This window comes from Diorhabda carinulata, chromosome 4, assembly GCF_026250575.1.
Source record: "Diorhabda carinulata isolate Delta chromosome 4, icDioCari1.1, whole genome shotgun sequence".
Classification (NCBI taxonomy): Eukaryota; Metazoa; Arthropoda; class Insecta; order Coleoptera; family Chrysomelidae; genus Diorhabda; species Diorhabda carinulata.
In genome coordinates, this window is record NC_079463.1 from 31,758,939 (window position 1) to 31,776,364 (window position 17,426).

General features: G+C 35.4%; 2 protein-coding genes across 3 annotated transcripts in view; one reads left to right on the forward strand and one right to left on the reverse strand.

The window, feature by feature from the left end:
• LOC130892814 (uncharacterized) overlaps positions 1–17,426 on the reverse strand; it is an 83,643-nt gene that overhangs the window by 36,391 nt on the left and 29,826 nt on the right. The gene's annotated exons all lie outside the window — the stretch shown is intronic.
• LOC130892816 (uncharacterized) overlaps positions 1–17,426 on the forward strand; it is a 53,859-nt gene that overhangs the window by 7,054 nt on the left and 29,379 nt on the right. The window contains exons 2-5 of one of the 2 annotated variants that reach the window (XM_057798458.1): positions 10,352–10,677; positions 11,230–11,377; positions 14,817–15,028; positions 16,467–16,600. In XM_057798458.1, the coding sequence (XP_057654441.1) occupies positions 10,584–10,677; positions 11,230–11,377; positions 14,817–15,028; positions 16,467–16,600 (588 nt within the window). In that variant the 5' untranslated portion in view covers positions 10,352–10,583. The remainder of the gene's footprint in view (positions 1–10,351; positions 10,678–11,229; positions 11,378–14,816; positions 15,029–16,466; positions 16,601–17,426) is intronic. The other variant, XM_057798459.1, reaches the window with a different exon arrangement.

A 17,426-nucleotide genomic window follows, 5' to 3' on the forward strand; every position in this document is an offset into this window, starting at 1 on the left:
GAAAATGTACGTTTGGGTTTTCAGATACGATCTTTTAAACTAAAATATTTTCAAAGATTTCAGGTTCTACCGGAAGTCTACTGTAACTTTGTTTTTTTTAAATAGAACACCCTGTATATTAATACATTTTTGAAATCTACGTAGAATTTTAGTATACTTTCGTCTAAAAACTTTTTTCGGAAAACGCATACTTTTTGACTTATTAATTTTTTTTTTAAAAATTTGACCGTTACAGACCTTTATAAATTATTTTTTTACGAGGATACCCTTAAAGATATGAAAATGGTTTTTGTTCGGTTGCTTTAAGCAAGGTCAGAGGTATTTCAATCTATATTTAAAATGTTTTTATTTTATACAGGGTGTGTATAAAAAGTTTTCAAACTTTAATTTCATAAACATCAAATTTCTTTATTTTTTTAAATAGAATCACCCGGTTTTATCTATTTTAATGCATTCATTGGTAAAAAATAGGGCAAATTCATTTCCTTCCCCATACCTAGACCTTACCGTTATCCAGATAATAAATGATTTCTGTAAATCTTTACAGATGCAGGTGTGGTCTAAATTTTATTTTGACCGACATTAGCAACGTATCAATCTCAAATTTCTCGTTAAATTAAAAAAAAAAACTGACTGAGTGGTATAAAGTGTTGCAAGAGATCTAAGGGGACAATTTTCTATCTCGTGCGCGTATTTTTGAGTGGTATAAGCGCTTTATTGAAAACCGAGAGAGTATTTTGATGACTGAATGATTTCCAGAAGATCAGACTGACAACCAGGCATACTATTTGTCAGTTTTGGCAACACTGTTGAGACCTAGTTCGTAAAAAACGGCCCGATTTTGCACCAAGACAACGCACTATCTGTTAAGCAGTATTTGGCACACTCCAGTGCTCGAAAACTTTCTAAAAACTTTCTTCGGAAAACGCATACTTTTTGAGTTATTAATTTTTTTGTAAAAAATTTGACCTGGTTGTAGACCCTTATAAATTATTTTTTTACGAGGATACCCTTAAAGATATGAAAATAGTTTCTATTCGATTGCTTTAAGCAAGGTCAGAGATATTTGAATCTATGTTTAAAAAGTTTTTATTTTATACAGGGTGTGTATAAAAAGTTTTCAAACTTTAACTTAATAAACATCAAATTTCTTTATTTTTTTAAATAGAACCACCCGGTTTTTTCTATTTTGATGCATTCAGGGCAAAATCATGTATACTTTCCTATATCTAAGCCCTAACGTTATCCAGATATTGAATGTTTTCTGTTAATTTTATTTATTATAACAACGATCTAAAAATCTAAATATCTCCTAAACCATAAATTTTATCGAGTTAAACAAAGAGTGGTTTTTTGTTAAGAAATCGATTGAAAAATCCATTTTTCCTATGTTTAGATTGTACAGGTTGTCCCTCTAAAAGTTACGGATTGTTTACTATTTGGAATGACTTCAGTTAGTATTGTAGTTAGTTATTTTCTAAAACACACTTCATACATACATGTGTAATCATCCATTGAAATATACTTGAATGTAAGTTTAAAGTTCACTCTCGAATTTTTCGCATCAAGTTTTTTTTTTCTCAAAGACAACAACAACCAAACGTTCAGGTCGACTGGAAGTGAGAGCTTAGATCTTATCATCGATTTTTGCTTCCTTTTTCTTTAACGAAACTTCAAAACTTATCAACGAACATAAAAGTTAGACGGACAGAAAATAATTTCTCATTAAAAAAAAGGAAAATCTTTTATTGGTGTGTTTCTAAAATATATAAAACTACCCCGTTTCGAATTACGTCAACAACGACCGATGAAGATTAGGATAACGCCAACGGAGACGTATATCAACAAAATACGATAAGCAGTACAAAAAACATCGGATATCTCCTATAAGGGTTTTACAGAATTTCCGGAAAGAGGAAGTAGTCGTTAATCGGTAATTGCATTTAGTTGAAGAACCGTCGAGTCGTTCAGAAATTTTTGTACTAATCATTCCATTGTCATAATTATTGTTTTATATCTTTTCCACGTTAAAAATTTTATCTATACGATTCTTTCTAATTAGAAAAAACCTCCCCTATAACAAAATTTCAACATTCGAAATCCTCTAGTGAACAAATATACTTCAAAACTTCAGTAATTTGAACTTCAAGCTTCAATATAGTGAAAACCAAACTGGCTATTACCTTGTAATAGATTCGCTAAATTAAGGGCAGATAAAATAATGTTTACTCCCCGTATAAAATCTAACAAACCGTCAGTCCACGTGGACTCACCATCTCCACTGTTTACCAATGAAAACATCGAATCGTAAATATAAATGCATTTCTATTGGCCGAAGCTGTCTGAAGGCGTATGTACACATTTTCTTCGAAATATTCGTGCTAGACAGCCTGCGGTAAGCAGTGACGTCGCGAGTAGTTACGATAGGGTTTGCTGTGGATTATTTACGGAACCGAAAAACTGAAATTAATTGACAAACCTACTCAAATTTTTATAGTTTATATAAGTTGGGGTACAAAAAGGGCTCAGTTCACGTCTGGTACCCTGTTTAAACCGAACTTCCTTACATTTTACTCGTCTTTCAAGTTAACGAGTTACAATAATGATTTTTTTCAAAGTTCAAACTAAGACTACAATTGAGTGCATCTCTAAATAATCAAACAGATCAAACAAAATGTCGGCAAGGATTTTCATAATCTGCAATTGATATTGGAAGAGCTATATCAGCTGTATGTACACAATTTCTTCGAAATATTCCTGACAGGTACAGTCTGCGATAATTATTTATTCACCATTATGGTTTTTGCTTTGAAATTTCGTTGGACGGATGGATGGGGTACAAAAAGAGCTCAGTTCACGTCTGGTACCCTGTTTGAACCAAACGCCCTTACATTTTACTCGTCTGTCAAGTTAACGAGTTATAATAATGATTTTTTTCAAAGTTCAAACTAAGACTACAATTGAGTGCATCTCTAAATGATCAAACAGATCAAACAAAATGTCGGCAAGGATTTTCATAATCTGCAATTGATATTGGAAGAGCTATATCAGCTGTATGTACACAATTTCTTCGAAATATTCCTGACAGGTACAGTCTGCGATAATTATTTATTCACCATTATGGTTTTTGCTTTGAAATTTCGTTGGACGGATGGATGGGGTACAAAAAGAGCTCAGTTCACGTCTGGTACCCTGTTTGAACCAAACGCCCTTACATTTTACTCGTCTGTCAAGTTAACGAGTTATAATAATGATTTTTTTCAAAGTTCAAACTAAGACTACAATTGAGTGCATCTCTAAATGATCAAACAGATCAAACAAAATTGTCGGCAAGGATTTTCATAATCTGCAATTGATATTGGAAGCGCTATATCAGCTGCAGAAGAATAGAGAAAACATTGGAGTTAGATAAGGATTCAACCAGGTCCTGCGATAATCTGCAGGGGTCGAGACAGGCAAAGACACTCATAGGAAGCCAATCACCAGAGAAGATCTTGTGAATGTAACAACCCAAGCAAGAACAACCTAAAAATACCTCAACGGACACCTGAAAACGCTAAACTTAGCAGAAATATAGCATACAGATTCTGCTCTACAGAGGAGGAAACTCCCCAGTGTATATTTAATCAAAATTCATCATCAGAATAGGAATTATTTAAATATTTAGCCTTATGTTAATTGCGATTACCAAATATTCGGCTCCCGTGTGCGGTTCTACTTTATCAAAAGGCAATTAAACGTTCGACCGAAATTCAGTTAGTGGAAAATAGCGAAACGAGAAAGTGCCAGAAGGCTTTTGTGGCTACTATGAATAATTTATATTTTGTAAATAAATTATTTATTCAAATAACGAAAATTCAACTTAGACACTTTCTCAAAAATATTTCATCAATAGTTATCTCTCTAGACGAAATTTTGTAAGATAGCAAAAAATACTTTAATATTGTGGAGTCGTAACATCCTTTTCCTGCCCAATCTCCTTCTTCACTCTATCTTTCCCTCGATCAAAAGTTGAAGCTCGCTCCGTACCACATGCCGCAGGTATGCTGTTTTCCTACGTTTTATCGTGCCCAGCAGCTTACAGACTTGCACTTCTCCAAAGGAATAACTCCCAATAAGTTCTGGGCGTCTGGAGACAGAGTTCATCAGCCACGACTGTGTATAGAGTAGGTTTTGCAACTACAGCGCTCTAACAATAAGTGGGATTATGATAGACAAACAGCAGTCTGAGTTTTTGCTTCATTATACTCAATCAAATTGCTTCCATCCTTCTTTAGAATGTTTTCAAGATCGGTATTGATGGTATAGTACAAGGGAAATGATGTAGAATTGTTGAAAAAGGTATCCAATAATGAATCGTTTTGAAAGCATTCTTCTAACGAAGATTGGCGATAACCCCAGCAAAGTTTTCTTTCTGTCTCTGGATCTTCTTCAGCCATGAAACTTGTCGTCTGTCAGGACCACGTTTCCCATCGATTTTCCCTTCGATCAGAAGTTCCAAAAGTCTGTATTCGTCATTCCTATAAGTTCCTTGTCGGTGCCTATTCTTTGCGGCAAATGATTATGCACTTTTTTATATTCTAAAGTATTTATCTTCACAAAAATGGAGCGAAATTGAACTATTGAGTAACCAAAACTATTAAATACACAGCTTGTATGTAGGTAAACGATTCAAATAATATCAGATAAACTAAAAATCGCAGAAGACGGTTTGGGAGAAGATCTTACACCCCAATTTACTTTGGTTTACGCAATACAATCCCCGAAACGACGCGCCAGAGTCAACACCGAATCATCCAAGACTAAATATTATAATTCATTTCCATTTCCAGAAGCACCTACGTAAAATTTCTATTTCTCTAATTTTGCAGCTCTAAAATACAATCAATCTCCATTCGTGTATCACCAATCACTTAGCATTAGGTAGATGTGGAGTGATATACCTCAAATTGAAATACATATTTGCTAAGAAATATCGCAGAATTCCATGCGAATATCCGTCTAAGTAACTAGAAGATTAAATTTCCTGATGTCGACGAATTCACGCTCATCTTAATGTATCTCAAGTCGATCAGAAAAAAGTTGAAATCGCAAGGAAAATAGAAGCAAATGGGTGGACGCTAACTAATACTACGAGGGCGGTTCATATCGAAAATATTTACAAAAATACTTCGCGCTGGAATCCTCCTTCTCGATAATAACGCGTGTTAGGTTAGTATGGAGTATTTATAAGCCTTGTGAACCTAGGAAGTTAACGTACAGCACTCCCCGTCTGTCCCAGACACACTGGGTGTCTTCCCTTTGACTGGCGTCCATTCCTCATTCTTTCTTCACTCTTTAGACGACACCTTACGAATGAGTTTCTTCACTATCGACTAGGTTTTTGCTTCCAATAAACACCTACCTAAACCATTCAAAAACCTCCTCTAAAAATCACGTTTTCTTTTATACAACTCTACGCGAATTTTTGTCTAGGTCTTCTGAAGACTCGTCCTCTTCTATCGCTACCAAGCAGGCAAACTCTGCTTAGATTTGACATCAGAACGGAGCCCAATCGTTCGTCGGTTCAATTAACTGGCAAATCGTCGAGGAGCTTCTCAGCGGGAGTTAATTTGAAACCAGCAGCTGTAGTTAGTTGCCTGGAGTCTTCTTCTAACTGTCTAGCTACTCTTCGCGTTTCTATGAGCTGTGGCGGACTTGAACAACACCAGTAAGTACCCAGAAATGTGCTGACGATGTGGCAAATCGTCGAGGAGCTTCTCAGCAGGAGTTAATTTGAAACCAGCAGCTGTAGTTAGTTGCTGGAGTCTTCTTCTAACTGTCTAGCTACTCTTCGCGTTTCTATGAGCTGTGGCGGACTTGAACAACACCAGTAAGTACTCAGCAATGTGCTGACGATGTGGCAAATCGTCGAGGAGCTTCTCAGCGGGAGTTAATTTGAAACCAGCAGCTGTAGTTAGTTGCCGGAGTCTTCTTCTAACTGTCTAGCTACTCTTCGCGTTTATATGAGCTGTGGCGGACTTGAACAACACCAGTAAGTACTCAGCAATGTGCTGACGATGTGGCAAATCGTCGAGGAGCTTCTCAGCAGGAGTTAATTTGAAACCAGCAGCTGTAGTTAGTTGCCTGGAGTCTTCTTCTATCTGTCCAGCTACTCTTCGAGTTTCTATGAGCTTTGGTGGACTTGAACAACACCAGTAAGTACCCAGCAATGTGCTGACGATGTGGCAAATCGTCGAGGAGCTTCTCAACGGGAGTTAATTTGAAACCAGCAGCTGTAGTTAGTTGCCTGGAGTCTTCTTCTATCTGTCCAGCTACTCTTCGAGTTTCTATGAGCTGTGGCGGACTTGAACAACACCAGTAAGTACCCAGAAATGTGCTGACGATGTGGCAAATCGTCGAGGAGCTTCTCAGCGGGAGTTAATATGAAACCAGCAGATGTATTAGTTGCCAGGAGTCTTCATCTAACTGTCTAGCTACTCTTCGCGTTTCTATGAACTTTGGCGGACTTGAACAACACCAGTAAGTACCCAGCAATGTGCTGATGATGTGGCAAATCGTCGAGTAGCTTCTCAGCGGGAGTTAATTTCAAACCAGCAGCTGTAGTTAGTTGCCTGGAGTCTTCTTCTAACTGTCCAGCTACTCTTCGCGTTTCTATGAGCTTTGGCGGATTTTAACAACACCAGTAAGTACCCAGCAATGTGCTGACGATGTATGTGTCATGTCTTTCGGATTCTTTCGGATATACGTCTTCGGTTAAAGTTACCAGTCTCTTAATAACTGCAGGCTGATTTATTTTCAATGTACTGACCACTTCTTGCTGGTTCTGGCCTTGTCGCAATAGGGTGAACGACTTTATCACTTGTAAACAAGCAAAAGGGTGGTTCTCGATCATAACATATTGTTGGATCAAGAAGCTTTAAGATTTAACTAACAAAAATGCAATTTCGTTTGTTATTTGCCAGTTTTTTTCGGTATTAGTCCCCAGATTTATATTTTCAATCGATTAAAATCGGTTAAACTTCAAATAAACTACTTGTAGTGGTTTGGATCGTTTTCCTATTGTTGTTGATGATGTTTTTGAGGTTATTTTCAAACTAATCGTTTACAAACTAGTGGAAATCATGTTGATTTATCGAGCAATCTTACAATAAGTAAGAAATCATTATGTGATGTATGGTTTTACCCCACTGGGGTTCACCATAACGTTAGCCGGTAGCGGATTCTTTATGAACGTTCCGTTTGGTATCCACAGGACGTCCATTAGACGTGCGTGTGCTTTCTTACGCCTTCGGATACCTTAATTATCTCTTAACATGAAAACGGTTTCAGTGTAAAGACGTTATTACTTTTTAAATCAATCTTTGTATTCTATAAATTATCTAGAAGAAAAAAAAACGTATCACGCTATTATAAGAAAATGTGTTTATTTCCACCACGTCGAAAGTCATACGAAATGTTTGCGAATTGACTGACTGCTAAGAAAGCACTAGCAACAGCTTCTCTTCAAGACCCAGATGCGTCCATCCAGACAGTATTGCCCACACATCTGGACCTCGGCTGCTGAGGATGCTCGATTCAGTACAAGTGACCAGAAAATTGAACAGTTTAGAGCTAAAGATCGTTGGCTAACCGATAATTCGACGGGAGATGCTAATCCGAGCTGTGCAACATATTCCCACCAAGAGCAAGACCCACTAGACAGGCCTGCAGATGCCCAAAACCTTACAATAAATGATTTTTGTATATCGTAGTTATTTTATATTAAAATATGCTCTATATCATGAAATATGTAGTATTTGGATTTGCCTTCTGTGAATATATACGGACAATATTTGAACTATTCACCGAGAATATATTATAAATCACTTGGCGATGCTTTCCGCTGCTTTTGAAGAGACAGAGGCGTTTTATACGTCTTTGAAAATTTAACATATTTGCGGTGTCCTTGTGAAACATCTCTGTCTGTGAATCTTTTAAAATACAGAGACGACATGAAAGGAGTTCATTAGATTCCCAGAAGATGAAATTTTTCTAGCAAATACAAGCATTTGATTTCAAATGACTGTCAAATATATTAGAATATTACACATGCATAAAATTAAATGCCATTCCTAATAATTGATAATGAAAATCAACAACGATGACGATGAATATATAAGTATTCGAAAGCTCGGGAATATATTAGAGTTAGTACACTTTGGTGTTTAATTTTGCCACAATCCCACTAAAAAAACGCTCGTAATCTATTAATTATAATTCGGGGTCTCCTAGTAAGAAACTAACTTCTCTGGTGCTAATTTGAACGAGTTATATTTCATTTTCCAATTTAATATGTCAAAGTTTTACACTACCATTCTTCAATGGATTATTTTCCTGGCTGATGCTTCGACGAATACAGAATTACATCTTCCCTGAAGATCGTGATGTCAATTGACCTTTTTTTCGATATTAACATCTCAAATTGTAAGGAAAAGTTTATAATCATTGACTAGTTTCGACGTTATTACGTCTTATCAGAGTGGTATAACAACTCTCCTTCGGACTGGATTTGTTTTATGTAGTTAAACATTCGCTATTTGGCGTCATCCTCACTTCCAACCGATATATTTGACACCATCTTATTTACCATCGAAATCTGCATTATCGGCGACTACGCTAGATTCCTACCTGAGCAGTGGTTCGCAGTTGGAGAGATGAGTTTTTAGATTCTAAAAATTAGTGGATGCGTTTATAACATCCACCAAAAGTTCTATAACAACAAAAAACTACTTTTTTGACGTTTTCTTCTCGTTTTTGTACATGATAATGCTCCACGATTAAGTTGGTAGATTCTAAAAATTAGTGGATACGTTTATAACATCCACCAAAAGTCTTATAACAACAAAAAACTACTTTTTTGAAGTTTTCTTCTCGTTTCTGTACATGATAATGCTCCACAATTAAGTTTGTAGATTCTAAAAATTGGTGGATGCGTTTATAACATCCACCAAAACTTCTATAACAATAAAAAACTACAATTTTGACGTTTTCTTCTCGTTTCTATACATGATAATGCTCCACTATCAAGTTTGTTGATTCTAAAAATTGGTGGATGCATTTATAACATCCACCAAAAGTTCTATAACAAGAAAAAACTACAATTTTGACGTTTTCTTCTCATTTCTGTACATGATAATGCTCCACTATCAAGTTTGTAGATTCTAAAAATTGGTGGATGCGTTTATAACATCCACCAAAACTTCTATAACAACAAAAAACTAAAAAAAACTACAATTTTGAAGTTTTCTTCTCATTTCTGTACATGATAATGCTCCACTATCAAGTTTGTAGATTCTAAAAATTGGTGGATGCGTTTATAACATCCACCAAAACTTCTATAACAACAAAAAACTAAAAAAAACTACAATTTTGAAGTTTTCTTCTCGTTTCTGTACATGATAATGCCCCAGAATTAAGTTTGTAGATTCTAAAAATTGGTGGATGCGTTTATAACATCCACCAAAAGTCTTATAACAACAAAAAACTACTTTTTTGACGTTTTCTTCTCGTTTCTGTACATGATAATGCTCCACAATTAAGTTTGTAGATTCTAAAAATTGGTGGATGCGTTTATAACATCCACCAAAACTTCTATAACAATAAAAAACTACAATTTTGACGTTTTCTTCTCATTTCTGTACATGATAATGCTCCACTATCAAGTTTGTAGATTCTAAAAATTGGTGGATGCGTTTATAACATCCACCAAAACTTCTATAACAACAAAAAACTAAAAAAAACTACAATTTTGAAGTTTTCTTCTCGTTTCTGTACATGATAATGCCCCAGAATTAAGTTTGTAGATTCTAAAAATTGGTGGATGCGTTTATAACATCCACCAAAAGTCTTATAACAACAAAAAACTACTTTTTTGACGTTTTCTTCTCGTTTCTGTACATGATAATGCTCCACAATTAAGTTTGTAGATTCTAAAAATTGGTGGATGCGTTTATAACATCCACCAAAAATTATAAAAACAAATAAAAAGCTACAATTTTGACGTTTTCTTCTCGTTTCTGTACATGATAATGCTCCACGATTAAGTTTGGAGATTCTAAAAATTGGTGGATGCGTTTATAACATCCACCAAAAATTATAAAAACAAATAAAAAGCTATAATTTCCACCTTTTCTTTTCGTTTCTGTGCACTCTGTACGTGATAAAATTCCACAATTAAGTTTGTTTATCGATGTAGTCGATTGTCGATTGTGTTTTATGAAATTTTTAATCTTCCTTCTTTCACAAAAAGCAGCCTAAATTAATTAAAACTGACGGATATAATCCATTATCAACATTTCTGTTGTTTCAGAACAAATTATATCGACGAACTCGTCTCAATTCGAACAACAGTTCTTTGGAAAAAGGAAACAAAAGTAAAATAAACGGGGAGCAGTCCCCCAGACACGGATATTCAGTACTTACGACGAGAGACACTTTCCGTTGTTAAATAAAGTGATGCATAATTCAGTAATGACGACATCCAACACATTTTCTTATAACGGCTCAGAAATAATCAACTGAGTTTATTGGAGGCCGTACGGATGAGCGCAGGACCGTATTCGCCGTTAAATTCGGCGTTATTCAGAACGTTGGCCGTACTAGGGAGGATTTTGGTCGTTCTAAATGGAGGACTCGGTAAGTTTTAACTTCATTTTCATGATTAATGGGGTAGTATTTACGAAATATCCCATATACGAGTACTGACTTGAACTGGTACACTAAAATAGAAAATTGTTGTTTCAAATTTATATCCAGAGAGATTTCTTTTGAGATCTAAGAGCCGGAAAAAGTCGCTAGGGGTCAGATATGGAAAATACTGTGGATACGGTAGCCCAATTCATGGAACTGACATCGTTTGAATTCGTTTATGACATGGTGTATTGACTTGAAGGAATAGCATTTACTTTTTCTTCAATTTGGACAGTTTTTTTCGCGATTTCGTCCTTGTTTCCTTTTAAATATAGTTAATGTTAATAAAAGCAAGCATATAAACGCATTTCCGAGAACCTCCGCATCGAACAGGACAGGCTTCACGGGCAAAAGTATATTTAAATCCAATTCCAGTATTCATTCTATCTTTATCGTCAAGGAACCCCAAGTCTCCCTAAACCTTTTGGTGCGATCATACCAATTTTGAATAATTCGACGGTGTACATGAATTTTGAAAATTTATTTCTGTATTTCCAGCAGCCGGCGGGGGTCTTCGTCTAACCTACATGGAAGCACCCGACGTGGTTGATCCGAGAGATCAATTTCAATTAGATTGCCATTTTGACATGGGAAATGAAGAGTTGTACGCTGTCAAATGGTACAAAGACGATCAAGAATTCTTCAGGTACAATTTTGATTTTTTTGTTGCCAAAATTTCTTTTGAATTTCATTTCAATCTTGATTTGTAGTACAGATGAAAACCATCTGATTATCTGTCTTAATATTGACAACACCTTAACTAATGAGACCCAAATATACGGAAATCTTTCTCGTGGACTACGTAGACTATTGGAAGGACTCATCCCAAGAATCCTTATCCTTTATAACGCCAAGATAGCATAATCCTGAGACAAAGAATGAAAGAATTCAAGGGAAAAAGAAGTTGAGTATCTGGTACTGCCACAAGAAAAGACATTTACAATTAACCAACGAAAATAATTTACCATCGGATAAAACAGGGTGGAAAATTATCCTTTGAGAGGTGTATTCTTGAAGGAATTATTTGGTGGTGAATATTAAAATGTTTGGAAGGTTAGGAAAGATTTTTTGATACGGGGATTTCTAAAAAACTATCAATTTTTCGAAAAAAAATTGTTATACGAGGAACAGTCGCGAAACTAAGATTTTAAAGGACACTATACTTTCGATTTGGAAACTGAGTAATTTTAGAATATTCCGGAGGGAAATAGGACCGGAAAAATGTCATAAAAATAAACGATATTCGTCTGTTTCATGTCTATTACTATATTAGACGTATTAAATGTCCTTTCATATCTGGATTTACGTGCTTTTGTATGCGAATACGGTTTATACAACTTCATTTCAAAAATTGAAATAATTGTGTCCGTTCATGCAAGCTCGGAATTTTCGAAGGGCCATACGTGTAAAAAATTAATAAGCGAGATACAACTGGATGCACCCGTTGAAAACAGTTTGATAGACATGACTCACAATCCGCTAAAATTAGTAAGCCGACAATAAATTTTTAAAAAATCACGATTTCATACTTTGTTATTTGTTGAGTAATTCCTTTAATTAAAAATGTTTCAATAGAATATAATTTTTAATTCAATACATTCATTAAATAATTATTAGAAAAAACAAATTTTCATAGTCAAAAATTTCGAACAAACGGAATTGAATGCGTGCCTCGCAAGTAGCCTCATATAAATTAGATTACGAGGTGGAAAACAAGGCAGTTTTGGTAAGTAGATGTCTACATTAGAATATGCTACGCGTCTAGCTTTTTGTCTCACGTGAAAATTGACTTTTACGTTGAGAAAAAGCGACATCACTAAATTAGAAGCATGCCTCGCAAGTAGCCTCATATAAATAAGATTACGAGGTGGAAAACAAGGCAGTTTTGCTAAGTCGATGTCTAAATTAGAATATGTTACGCGTCTAGCTTTTTGTCTCACGTGAAAATTGACTTTTACGTTGAGAAAAAGCGACATCACTAAATTATAAGCATGCCTCGCAAGTAGCCTCATATAAATAAGATTGCGAGGTGGAAAACAAGGCAGTTTTGCTAAGTCAACGTCTACATTAGAATGTGCTACGCGTTTAGCTTTTCGTCTCACGTGAAAATTGACTTTTACGTTGAGAAAAAGCGACATCACTAAATTAGAAGCATGCCTCGCAAGTAGCCTCATATAAATAAGATTACGAGGCGGAAAGCAAAGCGGTTTTGCTAAGTCAACGTCTACATTAGAATGTGCTACGCGTCTAGCTTTTTGTCTCACGTGAAAATTGACTTTTACGTTGAGAAAAAGCGACATCACTAAATTAGAAGCATGCCTCGCAAGTAGCCTCATATAAATAAGATTACGAGGTGGAAAACAAGGCAGTTTTGCTAAGTCAACGTCTACATTAGAATGTGCTACGCGTTTAGCTTTTCGTCTCACGTGAAAATTGACTTTTACGTTGAGAAAAAGCGACATCACTAAATTAGAAGCATGCCTCGCAAGTAGCCTCATATAAATAAGATTACGAGGTGGAAAACAAGGCAGTTTTGCTAAGTCAACGTCTACATTAGAATGTGCTACGCGTCTAGCTTTTTGTCTCACGTGAAAATTGACTTTTACGTTGAGAAAAAGCGACATCACTAAATTAGAAGCATGCCTCGCAAGTAGCCTCATATAAATAAGATTGCGAGGTGGAAAACAAGGCAGTTTTGCTAAGTCAACGTCTACATTAGAATGTGCTACGCGTTTAGCTTTTCGTCTCACGTGAAAATTGACTTTTACGTTGAGAAAAAGCGACATCACTAAATTAGAAGCATGCCTCGCAAGTAGCCTCATATAAATAAGATTACGAGGTGGAAAACAAGGCAGTTTTGCTAAGTCAACGTCTACATTAGAATGTGCTACGCGTTTAGCTTTTCGTCTCACGTGAAAATTGACTTTTACGTTGAGAAAAAGCGACATCACTAAATTAGAAGCATGCCTCGCAAGTAGCCTCATATAAATAAGATTACGAGGTGGAAAACAAGGCAGTTTTGCTAAGTCAACGTCTACATTAGAATGTGCTACGCGTTTAGCTTTTCGTCTCACGTGAAAATTGACTTTTACGTTGAGAAAAAGCGACATCACTAAATTAGAAGCATGCCTCGCAAGTAGCCTCATATAAATAAGATTACGAGGTGGAAAACAAGGCAGTTTTGCTAAGTCGATGTCTAAATTAGAATGTGCTACGCGTCTAGCTTTTTGTCTCACGTGGAAATTGACTTTTACGTTGAGAAAAAGCGACATCACTAAATTAGAAGCATGCCTCGCAAGTAGCTTCATATGAATAAGATTGCGAGGCGGAAAGCAAAGCGGTTATGATAAAACGATGTCTACATTACACGATGGTACGCTTCTGGCAGTCTATCTCATAAAATGAAGTGATTAGTTGTTTTTTTTTGTGTGCTGAAAATCCTTTACAGACCAACAACAACAAATGATTGTTTTTTGATCTTCAATTGTTCGTAATCGGAAGGAAAAAAAAAAGATAAATGATCAGTTGACGAATATAATAATGAATTGATGACTAAAACTTTTGTTCGCAGTCATATGAAATAGCTATATCCGATATTTGTCCATCGATTACCATTTTATAGCCAAAGCTTTATCAAAGCTTATCTGCATATCATACAATAACATATTTGGAAAAGTCGCAGTTGAAATTTTAAATGTATTATATCCCGAATACGGACTTTTTACGATTTTATTGGAAATATAAATGAATTTTTCATTGGTACAAGTTTTGTTTGGTAAATTTTTTATAAATTATCACTAAAACCTTTTTTCTTTCTGCAAATACGTATTCAAAATTAGTATTTCATTATTTTTAGGAGGTTTTGATTATTTCTTAATCCAGTCGTCAACGTTTTTTGTCTAGCAATTTCTTGATTCGCTTAAATTCGGAAAAAAGGAAGAAACAACAAAAAATAAATCAATCAAAAAGTAAAATTTCATTTTTATTTCGTCAATTATTTTGGCAGTAATATTCACGCGTCAATAGAGATGTAGAAATGTCAAGATTTTTTTGAAAATTGTACAAAAACTCTCCATTTTTTATAGATATATGCCTCAACAAAATCCCCCCACTTTGACGTTTCCCGTTGCTGGGGTGACTGTCATTCCCAACACTAGTGAATGTGATATTACCAGGTGTAAGGTTAATTTGCACAACCTGTCTAGTCGATACAGTGGCGGGGCTTACAGATGCGAAATTTCCAGTGAAGCCCCGGCTTTTCGTCTAGCTGCGGAAACACGAAATATTACAGTCGCTGGTAAGTTAAAAAAATCACAAAAAGTATTCAATGAACACACTATTTACTACACTACTACACTACACCAACACTCACAATAACACTGTCTGACGCGCGTTTCGATAATCAAGTTTTAATTTCCAGATACTGAAGGTAAACATTATATTGAACACACTATTTACTACACTACACCAACACTCATGATTACACTGTCTGACGCGCGTTTCGATAATCAAGTTTTAGTTTCCAGATACTGGAGGTAAACATCATACTGAACACACTATTTACTACACTACTACTCTACACTAACACTCACAATTACACTGTCTGACGCGCGTTTCGATAATCAAGTTTTAGTTTTCCGATATTGAAGGTAAACATTATATTGCACACACTATTTACTACACTACTACACTCCACTAACACTCACAATTACACTGTCTGACGCGCGTTTCGATAACCAAGTTTTAGTCTTCAGATACTGAAGGTAAACTGTCTCTAAAGATGTATGATTTTGAGTCCTTTCGAAAGCGTTTTTTTTGATATTTTCCCGTCCCGCCCTGTCGGCAATTTGGTAAAAATAAGGGAGATAGCCTTCGATATCTCGAGCCATTACGTCATAAATAAACTCGAGCACAACCACATTATCGCGTCATTCATTGAGGGTACAATGAAAGAGATTCCGGAGGCAATAATTTCAAATCTTGGATCGTTACCAAAAAGGAAAATGGGATGCTATCTCCTTTAATCTACAATAATCTCATTGATAGCCCTTTAGGCCATTTATCTAGACGACCAGACCAGAAAAATAAGTAGGAAAGAAGCATAATTGGAAATTGTACGTTTTTCATATAAAGTGTTGATCTAAAAATAATAAAACTATTATTTTTCGTATACCAGGGTGACCATAAAGGCCTCTCCATTTTTTTATATATCGCAGCCGACATTTTCTTTATTCCGATCCTTTCAAATTTCGAATTATATGTCTCAAATATGAAGTTTTTCATTTTTTAATAGTTTCAAAAAGTACAAGTTGTTTTATCTCTTCATTTGTTAGCCCAGGGTCCTTTAAGAATTTTGCGAAAGTCTCTAATTTAATCATTCCATCCCTCTTCAATATCCAACCATCCATATCGAGAAAAATTAATCGTAGATTAAAGTCAAAGTTAAACGCTTTCTAGACATCATCATAAATTTCGTTTTTTTTGTTTTTATATTCAAACCTATTAGTTTTGGGTTTGACAAGTTATCAGCAATTAAGACCGTGTTGCAATGTAAGTTTTCAACGTCTTTTTCATCTATATCGAGTCTTTTTAAGAGCCGCATTAATTTGTGGTGTCATACACTATCCAATGCCTTTTCGTAGTCAATTAACCATAGACAGACATCTGGTTTTTGGTCTTTAGTCTTTGTTATATTCTATATCTTGGGAATGGAATAAGTTTTTTTTTTGTTCCAGCTTTACCAAAGGAAAAACCGAAAATAACTGGTTTAGCTAGCTCCTACGCGGACGGTGATGTTCTAACAGCGGAATGTACTTCAGACTTTGCGTATCCTATTCCCGTGTTGAGATGGTTCGTCAACGGAGAACCGGTAAGTCAGATCAGAAAATATTTCTTTGTTCGCTGCTTGTTTGTATCAGTAATACATTAAAACAGCAGATTCTCTTCAAAAAAATTCTTTATCGAGTAAATTCGCACGGACTTGATCGAAATTATAGACAAATATGATTCTAACCAGAACGAGACTGTTTAAAGTTTGTCCAAAAAAGTACAGTCAGTCATAAAACCATCTAATGAGGACGGCAGTTTAAGAAGTGAACCTCGGGGATAGTCATGGTTACAGAAGATGAAGCGATTGAAGATGTTAGAGAGAATGTAGAAGAGGTTGATGGAATCATGTCAATAGAATACCATAAAACGGAAACCAAACACAAAAATGATATGAAAAATGGCAAAAACTTTTCTCTTAATAATAGTAATTGACCACCATCATCATCAAGTTTTTCAATCCCATGTGGATTATGGATATCGCTTTTGGCGCTTTAAATCCTTTTTTTTTGAGGTGGATTACTCCTCGTTTTCTAATTTTTATTTTCTTTATAGTTTGTCGTTTGTTTTGGCTGCTTTTGTTAGAGGATACTTTTTTTAGTTGCGTTTTTTTTGCATTTTGCAATTATTCCTCTATGTTTAAAATGTCGTGTTGCCTTATGAAAACACGTGGTGCAAACTAAAATATTCATTTCATATTTGAACAACATATAAAATGCTTTCTTTTTGCCACTACCAGCACATTCTTCATGCGACCGTCTGCAGCAAATTGAACACTGCACCAGACTTCTCCACGTTTGTCCGTTGAATATTTTCCAGCGCAGAAAATGCACTCTGCGTCACTTTCTTCATCGGTATCCATATCTGAG